At 45.5% G+C, this 25,781-nt stretch overlaps 1 protein-coding gene and 1 non-coding gene across 3 annotated transcripts in view; both read right to left on the bottom strand.

Annotated features, from left to right (window-relative positions):
• Positions 1-21,582, bottom strand: part of CLPB (ClpB family mitochondrial disaggregase) — a 143,494-nt gene extending 121,912 nt beyond the window's left edge. Inside the window, exons 1-2 of one of the 2 annotated variants that reach the window (XM_058687880.1) lie at positions 21,035-21,582; positions 17,783-17,834 (exon numbers count right to left, since the gene is read on the bottom strand). In XM_058687880.1, the coding sequence (XP_058543863.1) occupies positions 17,783-17,834; positions 21,035-21,434 (452 nt within the window). In that variant the 5' untranslated portion in view covers positions 21,435-21,582. The remainder of the gene's footprint in view (positions 1-17,782; positions 17,835-21,034) is intronic. The other variant, XM_058687881.1, reaches the window with a different exon arrangement.
• A 3,492-nt stretch (positions 21,583-25,074) lies between these two features.
• On the bottom strand, positions 25,075-25,180 carry LOC131488904 (U6 spliceosomal RNA). The gene has a single exon (XR_009250293.1). It is a non-coding gene; the product is annotated as a U6 spliceosomal RNA (small nuclear RNA).
• Positions 25,181-25,781: the final 601 nt, after the last annotated feature.

The raw sequence follows: 25,781 nt of genomic DNA, 5'->3' as shown, positions 1-25,781 counted from the left end.
CATCTGCGCCTTATCTACCCAGTAAGCCTGGGCTGAGAGGGGCAGGGCTAGGGAGGAAGAAGGCTGCTCTCAGAACTCAGCCTGGGCCAGTGGACTTTAGGTAGGATCCTGGTGCTCTAACTTCACAGACATGAGGCCTCTCTAGCATCTTCTGCATTTGCTACTTGAACAAAGCATTCTCCTTTAAGGCCCTGCATGGGACCCTTCCTCTAGGAAACTCTCTAGTTGCTCTTTCTGCCAAGAATATGGCTCACCCCAGCACTGCCATACCCAAACTGCTCCAAAGGCAAGCAGGTGGGCAGAGAGGGAGAAGGGCAGGCACTTATGCAGCACTTACAACAAACGTGTAGAATGTGCCTGTAAGCTTCCTGACTAGTTATTTCCTATCATATAAAGTTTTAAAATTTCTAGACATAATAAATGATCGGCAGAGATTAATCAGTCCAATCCTTCCTTGTACAGATACAGATGTGGAGGTCCAGAAAGCATCAGCCTCAGACTAGACTAATTTGGATATGAACCTGCATGTGTCTCTTCCAGGCTGCATGACTATAGCAGGTCACGTTAACCTCTCTGAACCTCAGTCAGTCACCTTAACCTTATCAGCCTGCCAGACCTACTTAACAAGGGTGCTGAGCTTGAGCAAAGGAAATACCATATGCAAAAGCACTTACATTTTGCAAATGTTAGTTGTCATTACCACAAGTTTTCATTTGTTCAAAAGCACACAGCACAGGAGCTGGATCAGACCCTCACTGAATAGTACTAGATGAAATGGAATGAAGTCCGATGCTGGGTGACCATTCTTTGTCCCATCTCCCTGTTTCAAGCAGAAACTTGACACACATTAAAGTGCACAGATTTTTTTAAGTTTATTTATTTATTTTGAGGAGGGGAGGAGCAGAGAGAGAGGAGAGAATCCCAAGTAGGCTCCATGCTGTCAGTGCAGAGCCTGATGCAGGGCTTGATCTCACAAACCATGAGATCATGACCTGAACCAAAATCAAGAATTGAACACTTAACCAACTGAGCCACCCAGGTGCCCCTCACAGATTTTTTTAAACTTTATTTTGAAATGATTTCAAGCTTACAGAACAGTTACAAAAATAGGACAAAAAAACTCAGATCCATCCTCCACTCAGATTCTCGTTACATTTTGCCTCCTGTCCTTAGCCATTCCTTTTCTCTATTTTTTATATTTTTAAAAATATTTATTTATTTTTGAGAGAGAGACATACAGCGCGAGTGGGGAAGGGACAGAGAAAGAGGGAGACACAGAATCTGAAGCAGGTTCCAGGCTCTGTGCTGTCAGCACAGAGCCCAATGTGGAGCCCAAACTCACAAACTGCAAGATCACGACCTGCGCCAAAGTTGGCCACTTAACTAACTGAGCCACCCAAGCACCTCTCCTTTTCTCTATTTTTTTCCTGGACCATATGAAAGTTAGTTTCAGACATTATGTGCCCCTTTACTCCCAAATACTTCAGCACATATTTCTAAGTACAAGGTCATTCTCTTTCATAACCACTAACCAATAATGACCAAATTTGGAACACTTAGCATGGATAAAATGTTTTTATCTAATATTCAAATTTCATCAATTATCCCAATAATGTCCTTTATAGAAATTTCCCTCTGTAATCCAGATGTAAGCCAGAATCAATATTAGAACCAGGCATTGCAAGTGTCTTCAGTTTCCCTTCACTAGAATAGTTGCTGGGCCTTTCTTTGATTTTCTTAGTTCTGACACTTTTACAGAGGAAGGCTAATTTGTTTGTAGAACGTCTTTCAGTTTGGGTAACGATTTTTTGAGGAACCCATTTCCTATTATTCATCCATTCATTCCACAAACTTTCCATGAGACTGGTTATTACAGAACTCTGAGCTGAGTTCCACTGTGTCCTTCAAGGCATTCACTGTTCAGCTCCACACCTGGCAAACAGCTAAAATACAAGCAAGGACCCTGGAGAAGGTGTTGTGTGAGGGTAGGTCAGAGCAACAGAACCACAGGGACAACTTCCTGGAGGCAGAGACATGAGTTGCACCAGAAAGGACAGGCAGAAGCACAGATTCCCCCAATGATCTCCTGGGATCCTCTTTTAAATTTTATTTTTATTATTTTTTTTAATGTTTATTTATTTTTGACACAGAGAGAGACAGAGCACGAACCGGGGAGGGGCAGAGAGAGAGGGAGACACAGAATTGGAAGTAGGCTCCAGGCTCTGAGCTGTCAGCACAGAGCCCAACGCAGGGCTTGAACTCACAGACCACAAGATCATGACCTGAGCCGAAGTAGGACACTCAACCGACTGAGCCACCCAGATGCCCCTTAAATTTTTTTTTTAATGTTTTTATTTATTTTTGAGACAGAGACAGAGCATGAGCATGAGCAGAGGAGGGGCAGAGAGAGGGAGACACAGAATCTGAAGCAGGCTCCAGGATCTGAGCTGTCAGCACAGAGCCTGATGCGGGGCTCAAACTCATAGACTGGGACATCATGACCTGAGCTGAAGTCGGATGCTTAACCGACTGAGCCACCTGGGTGCCCCTCCTCGAAACCTCTTAAGGAAATATCCCTGTTTCCCCAAGCAGTGTGTGTTAAGGCTGGGACGCAATAAAACATGAAAAGCAACAATACAAGGCTATAAGGAGGAGAGGGTGGCCCAGGGCACCCTTATCTGGGTACCTCTGCCCAGGGCTATAGGGTATGTCCCAGTCAACAGCTGCCCTGGTAACTTGGTGACAAGATGGAAATGCAGGTCTAGGTAGCTGAAGTGTGGGAAAGGGCCACCGGCGCCACCTACTGGCACTACAGTAGGACTCTAGCTGGGCAGCTGGCTGGTTGCCAGATAGCTTGTCACAATATGGCAGTGAGACACAGAAGTGACTCAGACTTCTCCAACAGGGCTGGCACTTGAGCCACTAGTGCCAAGCTCCAGAACCCCATGCTTTTCAGTAAATACTGGACTGTGCAAAGTCAGTCACAATACCTGACTCCCTAGACAGGTGGAGGCAAAGACTGGCCTACATTAATTCAGGTTCATTCCAGTAACAAAACTTAGGTAGCATCTTCTCCAAGTCAGGCTCTGTGCTGGGCACTAAGTGTACAGATATGAATCAGACATGGACCTTGTCCACAAGCAGCTCCCATCTGAATTGGGGTTGCGGAAATGGGACAAGTACACAAATAAATGCTTTAAGTATCGCAGGTGCTCTGAGAGCTCTGCTCACTCAGGGTCAGTGAGCACACAACATACTTGGCTCCTCATGTGGAGAGCTCTTGAATGGTGAAGTCAAAAGAACTCACACTTCTTGAGCAGCCTACTATGTATCAGGCACCTGACGTGATCTCATCTGATCTTGTGACTAGTTAAGGACTTGCTTAAGATGACTAGCCAGTAAGTGGCAGCTTGGGACTGGGACCTCTCCCTACTGAACCACACTGCCTTCCAGGGCACATATCCCATTTCTTCCCTCCTTTCCCACATTTAGCCTGGGGCCAGCACACCACAGGAATCTGATGGGACTAATCAACTGACAAAAAATGACAAAGAAGGAAAAGACTTAAACGGAAAGGAGGGATCTGAAGGATGGAGATACCCTTTGATTAGTTCTGCTTTCTAGAACCTTTTCCCATTGAAGAGACCCTCTTCTCCTAGACTCAAGATGAGAAAGGCCCAATCCATCCCTTCTTCCTCACAGTAATCTCCACGTTAGCAGCACTACTTTCATACTCATGTAGCAATACATGGCAATACGATACTTTTTTAAAAGTGGTCTTGCCTTTAGGTTAAAACAAGTTTGCTAAACAAATCCAATCAAAAGGTTAAAGAAGTACAGGAAGCCCTGGTTCTCAGCAGGCTGGGCTGACTGCAAGCTTACAGAATCTAGGAGCACAACACGGCTACCAAAAAAGCTAGTGCAAGCTCAGGCTATATTAATAGAAGCATAAAATCTCTGACAAAAGGGATGACTGCCCTGTTCCTCACAACTGTGGTCATGCCACACTGTAATTCAGAAAGGGCACCAAAACTTTGTGGCCATTTCATTAGGAAATGACTAGGATGGGGAGAAGACTTGAAAACAGTTTAGGAAACCAAGTCTTACTTGGCTTGGAGCTCTGTCTCCTAATATTTAGAGGTCTGGAGGGGCGCCTGGGTGGCTCAGTCAGTTAAACATCCGACTTCGGCCTAGGTTATGATCTCGCCATTCCTGAGTTCGAGCCCTGCATTGGGTTGTCAGCTGTGCTGACAGCTCAGAGCCTGGCGCCTGTTTCAGATTCTGTGTCTCCCTCTCTCTCTCTGCCACTCCCCCACTCGCACTCTATCTCCCAAAAATAAATAAATGTTACCAAAAAAAAAATTTTTTTTTAAAGTCTGGAACAGGAAAAGAGTTGCGCAGTCCTGGAGGACAGAGCAGGGACTAAAGGGCAGTTGCAGGGGAAGCTAACACATAATGACAGCCCACTATGTGTCAAGTGCTATGCCAGTGCTTTCACACATACAGCTTCAGAATTCATCACAAGATAAATGTTTTTTCTAATTACCGAGTGCCTTTGCTTACATTACTCCAAATGCCCAGAAAACCTTTCCACCAAGCTCCTTGTACCCAAATACTATGAATCTCCAGGCCCAGACTAAATGCCACCTTCTCTATGAAGCCTTAACTTTTCTTACATACTAATTACAAGTCTCTTACCAGACTGCAAGTTCTTGAAAGGCAAAAGTCATCATGATGCATGTTTATTCTCCTCCTCAATGCCAAATGGGGCATAATGCTTATAAGGGGTCTTAAGAATAAATAAATGCCAAAAAAATATAAAAAATAAAAATAGGGGCGCCTGGGTGGCTCAGTCGGTTGAGCGGCCGACTTCGGCTCAGGTCATGATCTCACGGTCCGTGAGTTCGAGCCCCGCGTTGGGCTCTGTGCTGACAGCTCAGAGCCTGGAGCCTGTTTCGGATTCTGTGTCTCCCTCTCTCTGACCCTCCCCTGTTCATGCTCTGTCTCTCCCTGTCTCAAAAATAAATAAAATGTTAAAAAAAAAATTTTTTTTAATAAAATAAAATAAAAATAAATGCCAAAGCAGATATACAAATGGCCAATAAGCATGTGAAAAGATGCTCTATGGATGGATCATCAGCCATCAGGGAAATGAAAATCAAAACTACAATAGGATATCACTTCACACATACTAGGATGGCTATAATTAAAGACAGACAATAACAAGTTTTGAAAAGACTAGAGAAGTCAGAACCCTCATACATTGCTGGGAAGAATGTAAAATGGTGCAGCCACTTTGGAAAACAGTCTGGCAAATGGATAATAAGAGTTATCCTATTGTGCAGCAGTTCCACTTGTAGGTATCTACCCAAGAGATACCCAAGGTATCTACCCACATAAAAACCTGTACATGAATGTTCACAGCAGCATTATTCACAACAGCCAAAAAGTAAAAACATAAACACCCATCAACTGATGAAAAAAGGATAAATAAAATGTGGTATATCTATACATGGAATATTATTTAGCAATAAAAAGAATGAAGTACCAATACATGCTACAACATGGATGAACCCTGAAAACATTACGCTAAATGAAAGAAGCTTGTCCCCAAAGACCACGTTGTATGATTCCATTTATGGAAAATGTCCAGACAGGCAAATCCACAGGGACAGAAGGTAGATCAGTAGTTGCCAGGTTCTGGGGGGAGTGACAGGGAGTGACTGCCAATGGGACCAGGATCTTTTTTGGGGTGAGGGGGTGATGAAAATGTTCTGGAATGAGGCAGTGGTGATGCTTGCATAATCTTATAAATATACCAAAAACCACTGCACCCTTTAAAAGAGTGAATTCTATGGTATGTGAATTATATCTCAAAAAGAAAAAGAAAAGAATAAAAAAAAGAATGCTTATTCAACCAGAGTTTGTGCATCCTTTGGGAGGTAGAGAGGGCCTCATACCTAGAGGAGCTGTCCAGCAGAAAACCTCCTTGAAGGGGAAAAAAAAAGAAAACCCAAAGAAGGACTTGAATACTGAAGAGGAAGTGAGGCCAGAGACAAAAAGTGCCTTGGATCCAGTCTACCCATGCAGGGGCTATAACTAAGTGTCACTTGCCCTAGAAAGGCTCCTGCCCTGCCTGCTGGACTCTGAACCCCTGGGAATTCAGAGGCCTCCCACAATTGTTTGTGCTTTATATCCTGTCCCTGCTCACTGTCCATCTGCAAAAGCTGGTCAAACACACAGACTTCCCGGGAGGCCTGGGTGCTATCCCCCCCCCAAACAAAAGGGCATTGAGATGGAAGCCTCAGCTCAGCCTCAGAGAGGATTCTTATGCAACCTTCCTGGGCCTCCCATCCACATGAATGGAGGATCCTGGAGACCAGTCAGCCTGTCCAGCTGCTGTACCCTCCTGCTGGGTAGCCTCTGGAGAATAAACAGAGCTTCATTCAACCAATCAATCAACCAGTAAGGCTCTATCTGTACTGTGTGCCTTCTGAGTGCCCAGCCAAGCTTGTGTGACTAGCTACGGTGGAGGCAGGAGGAGGTGTCATCCACCTTGCTGTGACAGCACAGCCTGGTTGAGGAGACACAGGCACGAGAGGCAAGGAGAAAACTAACCGTGATATTGTGTGGCTCAGACTTTAAGGCTGTGGGAATCTGGTAAGAAAGCTCAATATGGGCTAGAGCAAGTAATGAACTGAAGCAAGGGAAGTGCATACTTTGGACTCCTGTGGGCCTCAGTTTAAATCACCACACTGCTATTTACTAGCTGTGAGGTAGTAAGCACTAAATCTGAGCCTCAAGTTTTGTCATCTGGAAAATGGATGTAACATAATCTGCTTTTGCAATACCGTACCAAGAAATGAAAATAATACATATACAGTATCTAGTACTCTGCCTCACATGGAGTGGGTATTTAATAAATGACAGCTATCATTATTAGTGAGGGTGAGCTTTCTGGAAGAAGAAGGGCTTGAGGTGGGCGATGAAGCATCAGTTGGATCCAGACAGGACAGGGGTGAACTGGAATCACTGCAAAGGCTTCCAGGTAGAATGAGTAAGCTGCATGTTTGGGACAGTGAGAAGCCAAGTCTGAGTGGAATGGGGTTCTTGGGGTGGAGGGAAGGGCCAGGCATGGCTGGCAGGAGCGTGGGGCTGGAGGCAGGGGTGTGGGTGAAGAGCAGAGGGGAGGACAGGTAAGGGATCTGGATTTGACAGTTTCTCTTCAGGAGCCTTGTGGACTCTCAATAAGGCGGACAGAAATGGTTCTTCCTCTAGCTAGAAAACATCTCGCTGAGCCTGGAAGAGTGCTGAGGAAACTGTGACCCCAGCAAGCCTCTCTCTGCTTCAGGCCGCCTCATCTGGAAAATGAAGTGGTGTGCAACTTCCAAGTGGGCCACTGTGGATTACTCTAGCAACCTGCATTTCTGTTTCATTGTCTGTGAAGCAGGGCTATTATTACCTGCACGACTGTGAGGATTTAGTGATTAAAGCCTCATATAACTGCCTTAAAAAAAGCATTTGTTTTTTGGTTTTTAAAATTTTTTTTTAATGTTTCTTTATTTTAGAGACAGAGAGACAGAGCACAAGCGGGGAAGGGGCAGAGAGAGAGCCAGAGCAGAATCTGAAGCAGGCCCCAGGCTCTGAGCTGTCAGCACAGAGCCCAACGTGGGGCTCAAACCCAGGAGCCGTGAGATCATGACCTGAGCTGAAGTCGGACGCTTAACCGACTGAGCCACCCAGGCACCCCAAAAAAGGCATTTTATAAACATCAGCCACTATCAATAATATTCAACAATGTTATTAAAATATTATTTAAGATTCTTGAAAAAGTTTTATTTATTTAACTAATCTCTACACCCAACATGGGGCTCGAATTCACAACCCCAAGATCAAGAGTTGTACACTCTTCTGACTAAGCCAGCCAGGTGCCCCTAAAATATCATTTTATAATATTTTATACTACATGTAACAAAGTACATAAAAATTATAGGTGTAAAAAATGTCATTAAAGTAATATCCTATAAGAAGTAAATAAAATTCTGAATATATGTGAGTTCTAAAAAAAAAAGAGTAAAACTAAGCATGATAGGCTGTGTTTTTTTGCCCCGCTTAATATTCATTTACCTTGTGTTCATTAGTCTGGGAGGTCTCTGAATACTCACACTAAAAGTTTAAGAAACATGTACAGGGTAACAACTGAATATCCAGAAAATTCTATCCATTACCTTAATTTATTTTTCTAGCTGTGGGGTAAAAACCTGGTGTAATTATCAACACTTAGTAACAAAACTTACTATGCACTGAGCATCTGGTATGCACTAGGCATAGCACTAAGCAGTTTCTGTCATTTAATGTTCTCATTTAGTACTCACAGCAATGGTGTGAGGTAGGTCAATCATCATCTCACTTTAGGCGAGAAGTGGTTAGGCAACTTCCCAAGGTCACAGAGCTGACAAACGGCACAGCTGGAATTCAACCCTTGTTTTCTCAGACTCACAGCTGGGAATGAAACCTTGCTTTCTCCCATCTCAAAGTCCTTACCACTGGGATTTCTGCCAATGATATGAGAGCCTCCTGGGCAGACGCCCTGACAGAGTGACAGGGGAGAACCACTTGTTGCCTTAAGAAGACTCTGGACCTGGGACTCCTGCTCAGAAGGGAGGGGAGGGAAGGAACTAGGATGTAAAAGAGCCTCAAAATTCAAAAGTGAGATTTTTTTTCTGAGAAAGCTTTCAAACAGGACAGGGACAGAGCAGGAACTGTGAAGCAAGAAGCTAAAGTGAATACTGTAAGCCCAGAAACACATTTAGCTTGACTATTTTCAGTATTCTTGGATTTCTCTCCCATTGTTTCTAGGAAAATTCCTTGGGAAAAAAATCTAACTGGTTCTAGCCATGCTGACATGTGTTATGGTCATGACTGAGCTGGGATTTTCAAGCAGCGGCACTCAGGCCACAGCGATACTGTTGGGGAGACAGAGCCTGACTGCTGCCCCTGCTGCGGGGCCCTGGAGGCCTACAGCTTTGCGACTTACCCTGCTGTGGTGGCTGGATCAGTGCCAAAGACGCTGGCAACACACAGACTGGTAACACTCAGATTGGTTCCTTATGTTTCTCAACAATCAGAATGGTTGTTGATCATGTCAACCTTCCACCCCATGCCCCACCACCACCACCAAATCAGCTACCACTGCTGTTAGAACAAACACAAAGCTCCTTACTACGGCTTCTAATGTTTATTCTGGCACCCGCTCTACACTGCGGTGCCTGCCCTTTCCAGTCCTTCACACTTGCCATCGTTCCTCCTTCCACGGGTCTCTGTAAGTAAAAGTTCCTTCTGCCAGGAAAGCTCTTCTGCCCTTCTTCACTCACCTAGGTTAACTCCTCACCAGAGCTCAAGCTTCCTCTGGGAAGCTTTCCTTGACCACAGGAAATCCACCAGAGGCTCTAGGATTCTCTTTACCCTCCCCTGCAGCATCTGTCACAGCTGTAATTTCACATCGGCACGATCAACATCTGAGTAGGCTTCCAGCTCCATGAGGTGATGCCTCTATGTATTTTTGGCTTACCACTGATCTATCAGAGCTTAGCACAGTGCCAGCACATAGTAGGTATTACTTGTTGAATACAAGAGCTAATTCTTCATTTTTATATTATTTTTTCAAAGGGAGGTCAGTCCTCTTTTACAGGTTTATTATAACTATCAATAACTATTAACATTTGCCTAACTCTTTATCATTTACAAAGCACTTTTGAAATATTCAGTAAGTATGTGTTAACTATTCACATGAACAGCAATGAAAACCAGCAATGCTCACAGTACTGTGGGAGAGAAAGAAAATAGATGACCTATCCCAACAGGGGGTGATAAGTGCTGTCACAGAGGAAGTTCCGGGTGTTATGGGGACCTACAGGTACTGGGAAGGCTAGGGTACTTGAAGCCTTCCAGGAAAACATGACACTGATGACCCAAAGGATAAGTAATTTTCCAGACAAGAGTTCACACCTGCCTGGAACTCTCATAAGACCCTGGGAGGGTGGTCTGACAAATATTATCAACAATACTTCACAGGTAAGGCCACTGAGGAAGTTTAGGCACTACGGCCACACAGCCAAGAACCAGGAGGGCCAACACTAGAGGCTCCATCCCAGGGCTGGGCTCCCTTTCAGGGACATCCCTCCTCCCTACAAGCCACCCCAGTAGGCCTTGGCCATTCTGTGCTCTGGGGGTTGGCCAACCACCTGACTCTGCTGGGTTTCTATGCAGATGACTGACTGCTTCCACCTACCCATGAAGTTCTGAAAAAGCTGCTAATCCAGCCTTCCCCAATTACCTGCCATCACCAGGGAGAAAGTAAGCAAAGATCCAGTCACGCACCTCAGAAAAAGGTACAGGCCACTCTGAAGAACTGCTTGCCTGGGAACTGTCCACTTGAATTAGTGTTTCAGTGTGCAATCTGGACCCTTCCAAAGAGACTCAGTTTTCTCTGCAGAGTTGAACACTAGGGACTGTATTCAAAGTTCTCAGTGGGGTCCCCATTAACATGATCTGGAAACAAAGACTCAAAGAGGGACGTTCTATGATTTACTAAGGGTCCCAGAGCCAGTTCATAGCTGTGTCAGAAGTGGAAGCCAGGTCTTCTCATTCTAAAAATCCTTTATTCTTTCCATTACACTGCCTTCTAACATCCCACTATTCAAAAGCCTGTGCACATTACATCCTAGCATTCAAAAAACAGTGTGATGATCTTAAGGAGCTCTCACAACAAGCATCAAATTAGAAGAGTGATACCAGTGAAGCCCTGACCTTTGGTTTAGAATAAACTTTAGTTTCAACCTACTGTAAACCACAAGGACATTTAAATATTTACTGGTTAAGAGAGCTGGATGTTTTGGTTGCCCTGATGCCATCATTAATATCTTCCCATCCAGCCAAAATGATACAACAATCGATAAACAGACAGCTTCTCTGAGGCTCTGAGACAGTCAAATGTACTTACCAGCCAGGGTTTTTGTTAATTAGATAAAATCCTTGGATCAATGTGCAGAACATTTACCTATGCTGTAGCTGAGCACATTCTGGACACCTTAGCACTGGCACATGGACAGCAAGTGCCTCAAGCCCCAAGCTGGGGCATCCAGGGACAAGAACCAAGCCATCAATGTAAAGCTAGAATAAATGTTTTGTGCCCTCAACAAAACCCAACACTTTCTTCTTTCTTGAAATGCAAACCAAATTAGACTTTTTTCCAAAGGCATCTACTAAACAAGTTTGAGCTGGTATGAACTCCTTTATTTTCTAAAACCATGAAACCAGAAATCAAAAAAAAGATAACAAAACAATCTCTAAAATAATCACTGATATATATATATTTTTTTTTTGGGAGACTGCATGGTATATACAGTGGGAAGAGTCAGATCTCCACTTGAGTATCTCACTAGCATGTTAAATTTAACATGTTTAAAACCAAACTCATAATCTTTTCCCAACTCAGTTCTCCTCTAGCACCTTCACCTCAGTGAATAGCATCTACATAGCTGATTAAGCCAGAAAACTGAAATTCCTTCTTAATAATTTCTTCTCCCTAATCAATGATATCCAATTCTATTCATTCATTCAACATTCATTTATTAGTATGTAGGACATATCAGGCATTGATACTGCTCTAACCACCATCAAGTCCTGTCTAGCTTACTTCCTCCATCTCTGCTATCACCTTAGTCCAAGTCATCACCTGCCATCATCCTCTCTTCTAGACTATTCCAGTCACTTTCATCCAATCTTCCTGCATCCACCATGGATGGCTCTCTATATCATCTATTCTCCATGGAGCAACCAGAGATCTTTTAAAATTACAGATCTAGATCATGTCACCATATCTCTCTCCCTCCCTCTCCCTCTCTCTCTCTGTCTCTCTCTCTCTGTCTCTCTCTCTCTCTCTCTCTCTCTCTCACACACACACACACACACACACACACACACACACACACACGTGCTTAAAATTCTACACTGGTTGCCCAGCAATCTTAGTAAAAATAAAAAGCATTACCACGGCCTACAGACTCGGTGTAGTATGGTCCTCGCTTAATTCTCCAGCTTCATTTCATGTCCTTCCGTCCTTGCTTTGTAGAGTCTAGCCAGATTGGCTTTCTCTCAACTGCTTGATTTCTTCACATCTGTTCTTAATTCAGGGCCTTCCGCCTACTATTCCTTCCAACTGAATGTTCTGCTTTTCCCTTCAAACTCCCGAGCTCACTTCAATCTCACATACTCCAATGCTTTTCCTTACTGATACATACCCTCACCTCAACCCCTCCCAGATTCAAGGTTAGATTCCCAAGTGTCTTATACTTCACTTTTTAATCAAGTTTGAAGATATAATTAACATATCATATATAACCCACCCATTAAAAATGTACAACTCAATTGTTTTTATTATATTGAGTTGTACAATCTTGACTACTAACTCCAGAACAGTTTCATCATTCCCCAAAGAAACTCCAGACCCATTAGCAGTCACTCCCTATTCCCTCCCAACCCCAACCTCTGCAGTCCTTGCCAATAACTAATCTACTTTCTGTCTCTATGGATTTGTCTACTTTGAAAATTTTATATAAATTGAATCATATGATATGTGGTCTTTTGTCTGACTTCTTTCAGTTAGCATAATGCTTTCGAAGTTCATTCATGTTGTAGCATATAGCAATACTTCATTCTTTTGTACTGATAATATTCTGCTATATGGCTGTATTATATTTTATTTGTCCCTTCAACCATTGTTGGGTTTTGGGCGCTGTTTCCCTCTTTGGGCTATTATGAATAACACTGCTATGAACATTCACGTTCACGTCTTCATTTCTCTGGCGTATATACCTAGGCATAGACTTGCTGCATCATAAGGTAATTCTATGTTTAACATACTAAGGAAATGCCAACCCTTTTCCAAAATAGTCACACCATTTCACATCCCCACCAGCAATCTACAAGGGTTCCAATTTCTCCACATCCTGACAAACACTTGCTATTATCCTTCTGCTTACAGCCATCCTAATAGGCATGAAGTGATACCTCATTGTGGTTTTGATTAGCATTTCCCTAATGATATTAAGCACCTTTCCGTGTGCATACTGAATATTATGTACTCATTTGAGTGTCTTCCTTAAAGAAATGTCTATTCAGATCCTTTAACCATTTTTATTTTTAAAATTTTTTTTTCAACGTTTTTTATTTATTTTTGGGACAGAGAGAGACAGAGCATGAACGGGGGGGGGGGGGGGGGGGGGGGGACAGAGAGAGAGGGAGACAGAATCGGAAACAGGCTCCAGGCTCCGAGCCATCAGCCCAGAGCCTGACGCGGGGCTCGAACTCACAGACCGCGAGATCGTGACCTGGCTGAAGTCGGACGCTTAACCGACTGCGCCACCCAGGCGCCCCAACCATTTTTAAATTCTGTTATCTTTTTATTGTCCAGTTAAACAGTTCTTTATGTATTCTAGATAAAAATCTCTTACCAGATATATGATCTGCAAATATTTTCTCCCATTCTGTGGGAAAGTTTTCACTTCCTTGAAGGTGTCCATTGAACACAAAGTTTTTAATTTTGATGAAGTCCAATTTATCTATTTTTTCCTTTGGTTTCTCGTGATTTTGTTGCCATATCTAAGATGGCTTTGCCTAACCCAAGGTCGCAAAAATTTATCCATATATTTTCTTTTAAGAGTTTATAATTTTAGCTCTTACATTTAGGCCTATGATCCATTTTGAGTTAATACTTGTCTATGGGTAAGGTAAGGCTCCAACTGCATTTTTTTGGCATGTGGATATACAGTTGTCCCACTACCATTTGTTGAAAAGACAAACTGCAATTCATTTTGAAGTACATAATTAGTACTGGCTCCCAGTCACTGGCTCCCAGTTAGACTGTAAGTACCAAGAGTGCAGGGATTGTGCCAATCTTGTTCACACTGTATCTCCAAGCACTCAGTCCAATGCCTCACTCCTAATAAGCACTCACAAACGCTGGTCAAATGAAGTAACATTTTGTCATTAACAAATACTCTACAACTCTACCGGTTAAAGGTATTATCATCTCTGTGTTACTTAAACAAATAAAAGTCAGGCAATATGTGCCCAGTTTTGCTGGTTCTCAATTTTGACTCATGTGTTCCCTCCTCCCCCGGGAAGGGAGTTAGTAAGCTCCTCCAGGACAGGAACTGCTTCTACTTCCTCATGGTGTTGCCACCGACACAAATGCAGCTCAGGGCTGGGCACAGAAGACAGGCTAGACAGATGAACAACTGAGGGACAAATGCACAGTGCCGTCCATGACCGAGTCCCTTCCTCTCTCCAGTTCCTCCTAGCCGCAAACTGTGATCAAACAACACCAGACAATATATAAATCCCCCTCCTCACCACACACCCTAGGCTGATTCTTGCCTCAATGCTACCACTCATGCGACCCCCTTTGCCTTCCCTTTCTATTTGCTAAGGCCTACTGATATTTGAAGCCATTTCCAATAGGATGCTTACTCTGGTCTCCCAGGTTGGTTAGGGCATCTTCTGGGCTACTGTCTCACAGCACAGACCACACTGTGTTGCCACAGTCTTCCCCAATCACCTACATTGAGGGCAGGAATCATGTCTGGTCAGGTGTAACTCATGCCAGGCATAGGGCCTAGCATATGAGAGGTGCTCAGTAAATTTTGTCAAGTGAGGGGCGCCTGGGTGGCTCAGTCGGTTAAGCGGCCGACTTCGGCTCAGGTCGTGATCTCGCGGTCCGTGAGTTCAAGCCCCGCATCGGGCTCTGTGCTGACAGCTCAGAGCCTGGAGCCTGTTTCAGATTCTGTGTCTCCCTCTCTCTGACCCTCCCCCGTTCATGCTCTGTCTCTCTCTGTCTCAAAAATAAATAAACGTTAAAAAAAAAATTAAAAAAAAAAAAATTTTGTCAAGTGATCAAATGGATCATGGAAGGTAAAAGCAGTCTGAAGTTGAAGACTGATATCACCAGGGTTCCTTCATTAGAGAACGTTTGGGCTGATGAAAAACTGAGTTAGGCACAAAGCAGAGAGGCCCAGCTTCCTGCTGGGAGAAGGGAAATGGGTTGGGGGTGTTGTCTTTCACCCAAGTTTGTTCTGAAAGAAATGTGATCTCCACTGAGAGAATAGGAGGCCTCATTTCTCTCAGCCTGGATAGCTCCTTACACGGCTCAGCCCAAGCCTGGACAGATGTGCCTTCAGTCTGCCCTGTGCCCTATGTTTCGGGTGAGTGGTTCCTACATCCAGAAGCCAGGCTTGGGTATGAGCTGAGCCGAGGAGAAGGGCCACCTGCTCATGCTGCTGACAGGTGGGACAGGGGCCCCAGGACAGGGCTTCCACTCCTGAAGAGTCAGTGTTGAACACATTAAGAAGGTTTAAGTGCCTTGGGGGAGGAGGAAGGAAATGGCTGCCACCCAGGGAGAAAGGAGGAGAGGAAGAAGGGAAAAGGGAGGGACCCAGCCTCCCTCTGATATAGCTAATGGGCATATGGAAATAAGACTCTGGACTTTCTGCTTCAAGTTTGCTGAAAAATCAGTAAAAAGCAACTTTCCCCAAATTCTGTTTGGGGAAGAGATGTGGGAAACCAGACCTCTCCCTGACCTGGGGAGGCACACAAACCACTGGTTTAAGCTGAAGTCTAGCTCACAACCTTCTTAAAGAAAGAACAGAATGGGAGCACCTGGCTGGCTCAGTCAGTAGAGCACAGGACTCTCAATCTTAGGGTCTTGAGTTCAAGCCCCACAGTGGGCATGGAGCCTACTTAAAAAATAAATAGGGGCGTGTGGATGGCTTAATCAGTTAAGCATCTGACTCCTGATTTTGGCTCAGGGTTGTGAGATCGAGCCCTGCATGGGGATCTGTGCTGGGCACGGAGTCTGTTTAAGATTCTCTCTCTCCTTCTGCCCCTCCCTGGCTCATGCTTGCTCACACATGTGGGCACTCTCTCTCAAAAAAGAAAAAAAAAAGATTGCCATGCTGAAAAGCAGGGTCTGTGCCTAGCTCATCTCTGACTCCCTTACAAGGGGTGAAGGGAGACTCTGAGTCATCATGACCAAAAGAGATGAAACAACAGCAGGCAGGAAAAAAGCAGCTGGAAACTGGGGGAGACACACAAAAGGCCCCAACATACTCTATCCACACAGGCAAGAAGGAATATTCTGCATCACACACACCATGAATTCAACCATTTTCTGCATTCTTTTGGCAGGTGTTTATTGCTATTAGAAAAATGTGTATTTGAAAGAGCTAAAATAATCAACACTTGGGGGCTCACTGGGATAGGGTAAACTCAGCCTCCCCTGGGTGATGGAAAAGTGGATTCACTGCACTGATACTCTGCAAATACACTACCTACATTGGGTTGCCACAGGAAAGCAGCAGCCTGGCAGCCCTCAGCGGTCACCAACCGGTGATGTGAGGGTCAGCAAAGGCCTGCCAGGAGGCGGCACGGCCAGTTTTTGCCCCCTCACCCCCTTGTACTGCAGCAGAAGGAAGCGAGGCTCATCTGTTTCTGGGGAAATGAAGACGCTACGCACAGCTGGCAGTTATGAATGGCTCTTATAACAGCAAGCTGACATCTGTGCTTGGTTTTTAAGATGCATCATCGCATGTTTATTAAACTATTGCTCCGTCGTATTTATTTGGCTACGAAACAACTCCCAGCCCATACTTCCAAAAGTGGTTTATTAAAAACTAAGCCTTGAACATTAATACTCAAAAGCACCCTTGAGAATCAATAATAATGCTGCAGATAAAATGAAAGGGAATCAAAGCAGTAAGTCTTGGTGGGGGCTGCAGCTGACTTTCAACACTTTCTTATACATTCAGGCAGCTGGAGTGGGGAGGAGCACCAAGAGTGTGTGGCACTGGGTGCGGGGATAGCCACTGCGAACACTAGATTTCCTGTCCAAAATGGGCACATGGTAGCAGGGAAGGCGGGGTATACTGTGGCCACCTCACTTTATACAAAGGGCCAAAAAGGCCAAGATGAGGCCCAGGGTAGGCCACTAGTTTCACCAAGAATAAAACCTCTGCCCCTAACCAACAGCCCCATACTGATGCCCTATGCTGGTCCCTGTCTGCGCACCTATCCTGGACACAGACGGCCCAGTCCCAGCACCAGGCTGAGCCCCAAGCTGTGTCCCATCCCTGCCCAAGAACAAACCTGAAATCCAACCTGCCTGCGGTCCTAAAAGGCACAGCTGAGCCAGGCAGACTGGAAGAATGCACTCAGCCCCTGAGCAGGAGCCCAGTGTGTACACCCCAGCCCTGCAGGCAGACTTTTCTAACACCAAAAGACCTGGCAGAAAGGCCTCTTCCAGCTCCCTCCCAAATCTCCAAACTTTTTCATGGGTGCCCCCCATCTAGGCAACAAACAATAACACCTGGCCACTTCCACAAAGATATAACAACAAATTAGAAGATTCAGTAAAGGACCCAAAGGATGCGGGGAGGACTCTGAACCATGCCCTGCAAAGAATAAAACAGAGGAAGGATCCAGAGCTGTTTGGGGTTAAAAAAAAAAAAAAAAAAAAGGAGACACAGGGCTGACTCCCTACCTTAAAACATTTAAAGGTTGACCTGGGCCAAGGGAGCCCAGGTGACTGTGACCATAGGGAAGTCACAGGGTTCACTTTCCAACTTAGTGTGAGCATTTCCTCCAAAGCAATCATCACTGGAGGAAGGGGTTCACCCAGCTCAGGCCCTCTTGTGGGGGAGAGCAAGTCCTAGGGTTCAACACTTACCTGCTGACTTCTTGGACATTGTTGGTGCGAGCAGCTTCCATCAGGGCTGCATCTGAAAAGAAAGGGGGCACTGGTCAGGTCCTATCCAGGACCTACCCTCAAAGCTGCATGGAGGACCCAGTAAAACAATAGAAATGGAAGAACTTCAGAAACATGGGCTTTAACAAGGGAAATTAAGCCAAGGTGTATAAAGGGAAAGCTAATCATCTCCTGTCCAGATGGTATCCACTGTTAACTTATCTTCCACATCCATTATGGAACCCAAACTCGTAACTCTTCTCATCATACAGGTGGTTCAGGTAAGGTGCTAGCAACTATGTGCTGTCTATGGCAAATGCATGATGTGTGAATCCCTTCACTCTTCATTAGCTAGAAAGCTCTAATGTTTCACATGGCTGTCACTGTTATTAATCATCCCCCCCTACCTTGTGCCACTTTCACCCCCAACTCCAATTTCTCAGCCTAGTTTTGAATCTCATGTCACAAGTCACCAACCCAACACCAGGAACAGAATGGGAACAGGCAAGGGTGTGGGCTCCTCTGAAAGTTAAGAGCCTTGACCAGGAATCAGAAGGCCTGGCTCCAACAGTCTGCCCCCTACTCCCTGTGCTGTAGCAGCCCCTTTCCTTCTCAAACCCCACTTTCAGGACTATAAAGCAGAGGCAATAATCCTTGTTCCGACAGCCTCACAGGGATGCTGAGGAGATGAAATGAGGGTCAAAAAGTCTACAAACTCCTCGGTGCCAAGATCAGCAAAAGGAGATCCAAAGCAGAGGGTTCCAATCCCTTAGGAACCACCAAGCAGAAAAGCAACCCTAGGGGCACCTGGGTGGCTCAGCTGGTTAAGCATCTGACTTCAGCTCAGGTCGTGATCTCTTGGTTTGTGAGTTAGAGCCCCACATTGGGCTCTGGGCTGACGGCTTGCTCAGAGCCTGGAGCCTGTTCCGGAACCCGTCTCCCTTTCTCTCTGCTCCTCCCCCACTCACACTCTGTCTCTCTCAAAAATAAATAAACATTAAAAAAATTTTTTTTTAAAGAAAAGAAAAGCAACCCTAAACCTAATGTAAGCCTGGTGTGGCCTGGGCAGTTGGCAGGCTACTGGCACCACCTTGTGGCCAAAAGGAAAACTGCCTGACTCAGAAAAAAACAACAGTAGAGGCACCATTTTTTCAAATAGTCAATACCAAATGCCCTTGGAGCCCTATCTGCCCAGCATGGTTTTAAGCTCCATTGTTGAACAATGGAAAGACTCATAGCCAGCCCTGCCTCAAGGAGTTCTCAATCTAGCCAAGAGACTCACCCAGTGAAACATTGAGAAGGCACTGCAGTAGGGTGGGAAGAGCAGGATCTGGAGCCAGACAAACCTAGGCTCCCATCCCAATTCTGCCACTTACTTGCCATATGACCTGGCCAACTCACCTAACCTCCTGACCTTCAATTTCCTTACCTGTACAGCAGGGATAAGATGGCCACCTTATCATGCATATGCAAACCGGATGTGTGGTTCAAACATTAGTGTCTCCATCCCACCTGCCGGCCTAGACTCTAGGGTCAGATCTTTCCTGGTTATCTTCCCCAGTGGTTCTCTAAGCACACATCCAGGGATGCTCAGGCAGCCCTCAGCTGGAAGGAGAACAAAATTCCCTCAGAGATCACTGTATCCACTCTTCCCTCACTCTGCAGAAAGAAGTGGCTTCTGCATGGTCACAGGAGGAATGAGGAATGAGCTGAGAACCAGGGCCTCCTGGCTCCTACAGGGAACAGTTCCTGAGCTTGTAACTCCAAATCAGGGTATAGGGCAGGCTAGCAAAGTCTGAAGGGTTGGAAGTGATCATGGTTTTGGCCATTACCTATTTTAGTAAATAGACAAAGTCCAGTCTGGAGCCCCCAGGAAAGTCTAAGGCAAGACCTTGGACACCTCCCCCAATCCATCTAAACATACTGGCCTCAGGACACTGCCTGCTCATGAACTTTCCATGGCTCTCCACTGCCTACAGCAGAAATTCCAAAACCTCCAAACCCTCTTGTCTGACACCCAGGCCCCACTCCATCTGCTCTCACCTCATTCCAAAAACGCCCTGTCCTCCACCAGGCTGGCTACCCTGCTAACCTCTATACACATCATGCTGACCTGTGAATCCCTTATCTGTGAAGCCTTCGCATGAAACAGAATCCAACTCAAGACACATTTACTGCATACCTACTAAGTTCCAGATGCTATCTATGGTGGACAAACGATGTGAAAGTATTAGGGAAAGGGGCTGGTATCAACCTGAAAAAAAGATAAGCTGCATTCCTTGCTCAATTGGAGCTCACACTATCGCTCTCTTTTTCATCTCTTGCCTCATCCTACAGAACTCAAGTTCAAATTCCCCATCCTCTAGGGGTCTCCAATCTTCCAGGAATGCTTTCCTGACCCTACTGGCCCTCCAATCCCCCAACAACACACTGTCAGACCACTCACCACACCCATAGGCCTAACTGCCTGCACTGTCTTCTTAACTGACTTTTTGTTAGGAGTTCAAAACCTCCCAAAATTGGGCTCACAGAAGGTATTAAAAAAAAAAAAATGCTCAAAGTTATAGAATTATAGCATGCCTAGTCCTCCTGCCAACTGTCCCACCTGGCAGGATCACCTCACACCTGAGACCAGGCACAGCAAAACCCGTGGGAGTCTGATGGGCAGACCCACGCTGCTGAACTCCAAGAGTCAAAATAACAGCACTGTAAGATTACTGAGAAATCATTCTTTACTGTGTAAGGGGTGGCGGGGGGGGGGGGGGGGGGGGGGTGAAGCCAGAGAGGAGCAAGGGGTGAGCAGTGGCAAAGCTGGCATTGAAACCAAGTCTCTACTTCCTTTCTTAGGCCACCTTACAAGGAAAACTTCACTAAATTACCCAGTGGTTGCCGTTAGAACACACCGTGGTTTCCTGGAGGCCTCTTAAGAGAGGAATTGGACCAGGCAGAATATTAGACCATAAAGGGTCCATTCTCTAATTTTACATGTTTTGTCCATTGCACAGATGGACAAAGTAATGCCCAAAGGAGGGAGCTGACCTACGATGGGAAGTTACACAACTCACAGGCAACTGAACTCTCCAGTTCACCACCTTGCCCCAGTAACCAGATGATGTCTGGGTTCCTCCAAGACTGAAGCTCTGCTGGTGTAAATCTACAAGCAACTCCCACCCTCGAGTCAGGACACTCCTCCCGCCTCTACCTTCCCCGAACCCAGACTGCCCCGATAATCACCCTTGTTGGACGGGCTCTTGCTGTAACAGTGAACCACTAGCGCCGTGGCCAGGGCCCACATGCTCAGTCCAGCCTTGTTGGGGACCCCGTTCCAGCTGTCCTGTCCCGGGAGTGTTTCTTCTGGGTTAGGAAGGCGTCCCCATGTTGTGGCTAGGAAGCACTGGGTCTCGGTGCGTTCTCCCTGACGCCCCCAGGTGGCTGCCCCTCCTCGGGTGAGGAAAGCCGGCGATGTTGCAGGGCGCCCCCCGACGGCTGCCCTCAGCCATTGCGGCTCCCCGCGGCCCGCGGTGGTTACAGTCTGGCCGGAGGCACTTCCATTTCTCCGCAGCGATGGGGACCTAAGCAGCTGGAGGAGGAGCCGCGGCGCCGGCGCTGTTCTCAACACCAGGGACCCCAGCATCGTGACAGCTGCTTCGATAACCCCCTGGTGCCGGCCCCTGTGCTGGCCGCGTCCAACATGGCTGCCGCGGCGCGTTCGAAGACGCCGCGAACGCGGTGGAATTCCGCGCTACTTCACGGGAGTGGTAGTCCACAGCCTTAGATTTTTCTGCAGCTGGAGAACAAATAAACTACACTTCCCAGAAAGCTGTGTTACTCGCGTCACAATGACTGCCGACTTAGAGGAGCCTAGGGCATGTTGGGAAATGGAGTTCGAGTGAGGGGGCGTGGTAAGAAGGGAAATGCCTAGGTGGGACGTGTCGATTAAAGTTAAGGTTGGAATATCCAATGGAAAAAAGACAGTCTCTTTAGCAAATGGTGCTGGGAGAACTGGACAGCAACATGCAGAGGAATGAAACTAGACCACTTTCTTACACCATTCACAAAAATTAACTCAAAATGGATAAAGGACTTGAATGTGAGACCGGAAACCATCAAAACACTAGAGGGGAAAGCAGGAAAAGACCTCTCTGACCTCAGCCGCAGCAATTTCTTACTTGACACATCCCCAAAGGCAAGGGAATTAAAAGCAAAAATGAACTATAGGGACCTCATGAAGATAAAAAGCTTCTGCACAGCAAAGAAAGCAATCAATAAAACTAAAAGGCAACCAACGGAATGGTAAAAGATATTTGCAAATGACATATCAGACAAAGGGCTAGTATCCAAAATCTATAAAGAGCTCAACAAACTCCACACCCAAAAAACAAATAATCCAGTGAAGAAATGGGCAGAAAACATGAATAGACACTTCTCTAAAGAAGACATCCAGATGGCCAACAGGCACATGAAAAGATGCTCAACATCGCTCCTCATCGGGGAAATACAAATCAAAACCACACTCAGATACCACCTCACACCAGTCAGAGTGGCCAAAATGAACAAATCAGGAGACTATAGATGCTGGAGAGGATGTGGAGAAACGGGAACCCTCTTGCACTCTTGATGGGAATGCACACTGGTGCAGCCACTCTGGAAAACAGTGTGGAGTTTCCTGAAAAAATTAAAAGTAGATCTACCCTATGACCGAGCAATAGCACTGCTAGGAATTTACCCAAGGGATACAGGAGTACTGATGCAGAAGGGCACTTGTACCCCAGTGTTTATAGCAGCACTTTCAACAATAGCCAAATTATGGAAGGAGATTAAATTTCCATCAACTGATGAATGGATAAAGAAATTGTAGTTTATATACACAATGGAATACTACTTAGCAATGAGAAAGAATGAAATATGGCCCTTTGTAGCAACGTGGATGGAACTGGAGAGTGTGATGCTAAGTGAAATAAGCCAGAGAAAGACAGATACCATATGGTTTCACTCTTATGTGGATCCTGAGAAACTTAACAGAAACCCATGGGGGAGGGGAAGGAAAACAAAGAAAAAAAAGAGGTTAGAGTGGGAGAGAGAGCCAGAGCATAAGAGATTCTAAAAAAAAATAATAATAAAAAAAATAAAGGTTCGAGTGGCAGAGCTTTCTGCCACGTTCAGTTAAAATACGCGACGCAGTTTCTGACTACTGCAAGTTAAACAGGGATCTTCAGCAGAAGCCTATTATGAAATGTATGCTTATTTCTTTTAGCTTATTTCTCTTTACAGCCTGGGACAGCTTTTCAAAAAATGTCTAGGGTAACCAGTCTACCTGTAATAGCAATTCTCTTTATTTTCCTACACAGACTTCCTTTCAGTTGAAGAGCTAACTCCTAGTCTTGCTTTCTCACTCGAGGTATTTTCAAAGAGTTTGCATCTCATGGCGGCTGCGTGCAGGAAGCTGGGCAAGGAATGTTATTCCTGTCTACAGAAAAGGGAATTTGGGCTCAGAGGTTCAAAAAATTGCTAATAAATCGATAAATAAAGCTCAGGTCTTCTAGCTCGGAAGAATACCTGCACCCCCATTTCTTCCCCTCTCTTCTAAACTACACACAGGCAGGCAAAGGAGGAAGCTCTTTTTTTATGGCAGTCCCATCTCTTATTCCTGCATTTCCTTTAAGTCTCTGCTCAAACGTCACATTATCAGAGCCTTCTCTGACGATTTAAATTAGCAATCCTCTCCCCCCACTCCCACCATCTTGCCTACTTTTTCTTCACAGTACTTACCACCTGCCATACTGAAAATTCGTTTTGCTTACTGTCTTTCGGTGGTAGAACGTGAGCCCCAGGAAACAGGGACTTTGTTTTTTCTCTTCTACATTACTAGCACCCAGAACAGTATCTGGAACAAAAAGAGCTACTCAATAAATATTTGTTCGGTAGAAGGATTACTCCCACCTTATTATCGTGGCAAAATGAATATAAGCTTTGGAGTGCAGCAGACCTGGATTTCAATTTTGACTCTTGCATTTACTACATGTGTGACCTTGGACAAACTCCCTTCCCTTTCTCATTGTTAATTTTCTCATTATCAACGGTCGTATTCTACCTACCTTCAAGAGGATTGCTTGTATTGGGGCACTTGGGTGGCTCAGTCGGTTGAGCATACATCAGCTCACCCATGATCTCACAGTTTGTGAGTTTTAGCCCCTGCACCCCGCGTTGGGCTCTCTGCTGTCAGTGCAGAGCCCACTTCAGAGCCCCCTTCAGATCCTCTGTCCCCTCCCTGTCTGCACCTCTCCCACTCGCTCTCAAAAAATAAAAACAAAAGACATTAAAAAGGAGATTCCTTGTATTAAATGAGATCACCACTGTCCCTGGCTCACTTTAGGTCTTGAAGAAACGGCAGCTGGCATTGTTTTCCCCGCTCTCGGGGTGCATTGGATTCCCTACTCTAAACTTATTTCTTTTTGAAGTTTTTAATTTAAAAATTTTTTTTCAATGCTTTTTATTTATTTTTGGGACAGAGAGAGACAGAGCATGAACGGGGGAGGGGCAGAGAGAGAGGGAGACACAGAATCGGAAACAGGCTCCAGGCTCCGAGCCATCAGCCCAGACCCTGATGCGGGGCTCGAACTCACGGACCGCGAGATCGTGACCTGGCTGAAGTCGGACGCTTAACCGACTGCGCCACCCAGGCGCCCCAGAAGTTTTTAATTTAAATTCCAGTTAGTCAACATAGTAATACAACACTTCTGTACAACACCTGGTGCTCATCTCAGCAAGTGCCCCCCTGAATCCCCATCACCTATTTTACCCATTCCCCCGCCCACCTCCCCTCTGGGAACCATCAGTCTGTTTTCTATAGTTAAGACTCTGTTTCTTTTTTTTTTTTTTTTTTAATTTTTTTTCAACGTTTTTTATTTATTTTTGGGACAGAGAGAGACAGAGCACGAACGGGGGAGGGGCAGAGAGAGAGGGAGACACAGAATGGGAAACAGGCTCCAGGCTCCGAGCCATCAGCCCAGAGCCCGACGCGGGGCTCGAACTCACAGACCGCGAGATCGTGACCTGGCTGAAGTCGGACGCTTAACCGACTGCGCCACCTAGGCGCCCCAAGACTCTGTTTCTTGATTTGCCTCCCTCTCTTCCTCCTCCTCCCTTTGTCTGGTTTCTTGCATTCTTCATATGGTATACTTATGTGTGGTATTTGTCTTTCTCTGACTTATTTCACTTAGCATAACACTCTCTAGTTCCATCCATGTCATTGCAAATGGAAAAATTTCATTCTTAAAAATATGGAACGCTCATAAATCTGCATGTCACCCTTGCACAGAGGCCATGCTAATCCTCTCTGTATCGTTCCAGTTTTAGTATAAGTGCTGCCAAAGCAAGCACTTTACTCAAAACTTCTTGGGAGCAGAGATGGAATTTCTCATTTCTTCATCCTTTAGTAAGGCACTCAGCAAATAGCTGTTAGACAAAGGAGCCTGCTTGGGATTCTGTCTCCCTCTCTGTCCCTCCCCCGCTTGCTCTCTCCCTCTCTCTCAAAACAAATTAAACTTAAAAAAAAGAAAAGCATTTTGACCTTCCTATTTTAAGAGATTCCCAGGGCATCTTGTCTTATTAGCCACTCTACTCACTAGAACAGCTTCACCCTCCCTGTATTCTTTTTTTTTTTTTTAATGTTTATTTATTTCCGAAGGAGAGAGGGACAGAGCATGAGTGGAGGAGGGGCAGACACACACACACACACACACACACACACACACACACAGAAGTCAAAGCAGGCTCCAGGCTCTGAGCTGTCAGCACAGAGCCCGACCCGGGGCTCAAATCCACAAACCTCAAGATCATGACCTGAGCAGGAGTTGGACACTCAACCGACTGAACCACCCAGGCGCCCCTCCCTCTCTCCCTGTATTCTTAGAATGCTTGCACTTCCCAATTTAGGCTTGGTCTCAGCCAGAGGAGCAATCTCTGAGCTCCCATTACCAGG

The sequence above is a fragment of the Neofelis nebulosa genome, chromosome 10 (genome assembly GCF_028018385.1).
Source record: "Neofelis nebulosa isolate mNeoNeb1 chromosome 10, mNeoNeb1.pri, whole genome shotgun sequence".
NCBI lineage: Eukaryota > Metazoa > Chordata > Mammalia > Carnivora > Felidae > Neofelis > Neofelis nebulosa.
This window is presented reverse-complemented; position numbering and strand designations above follow the sequence as displayed.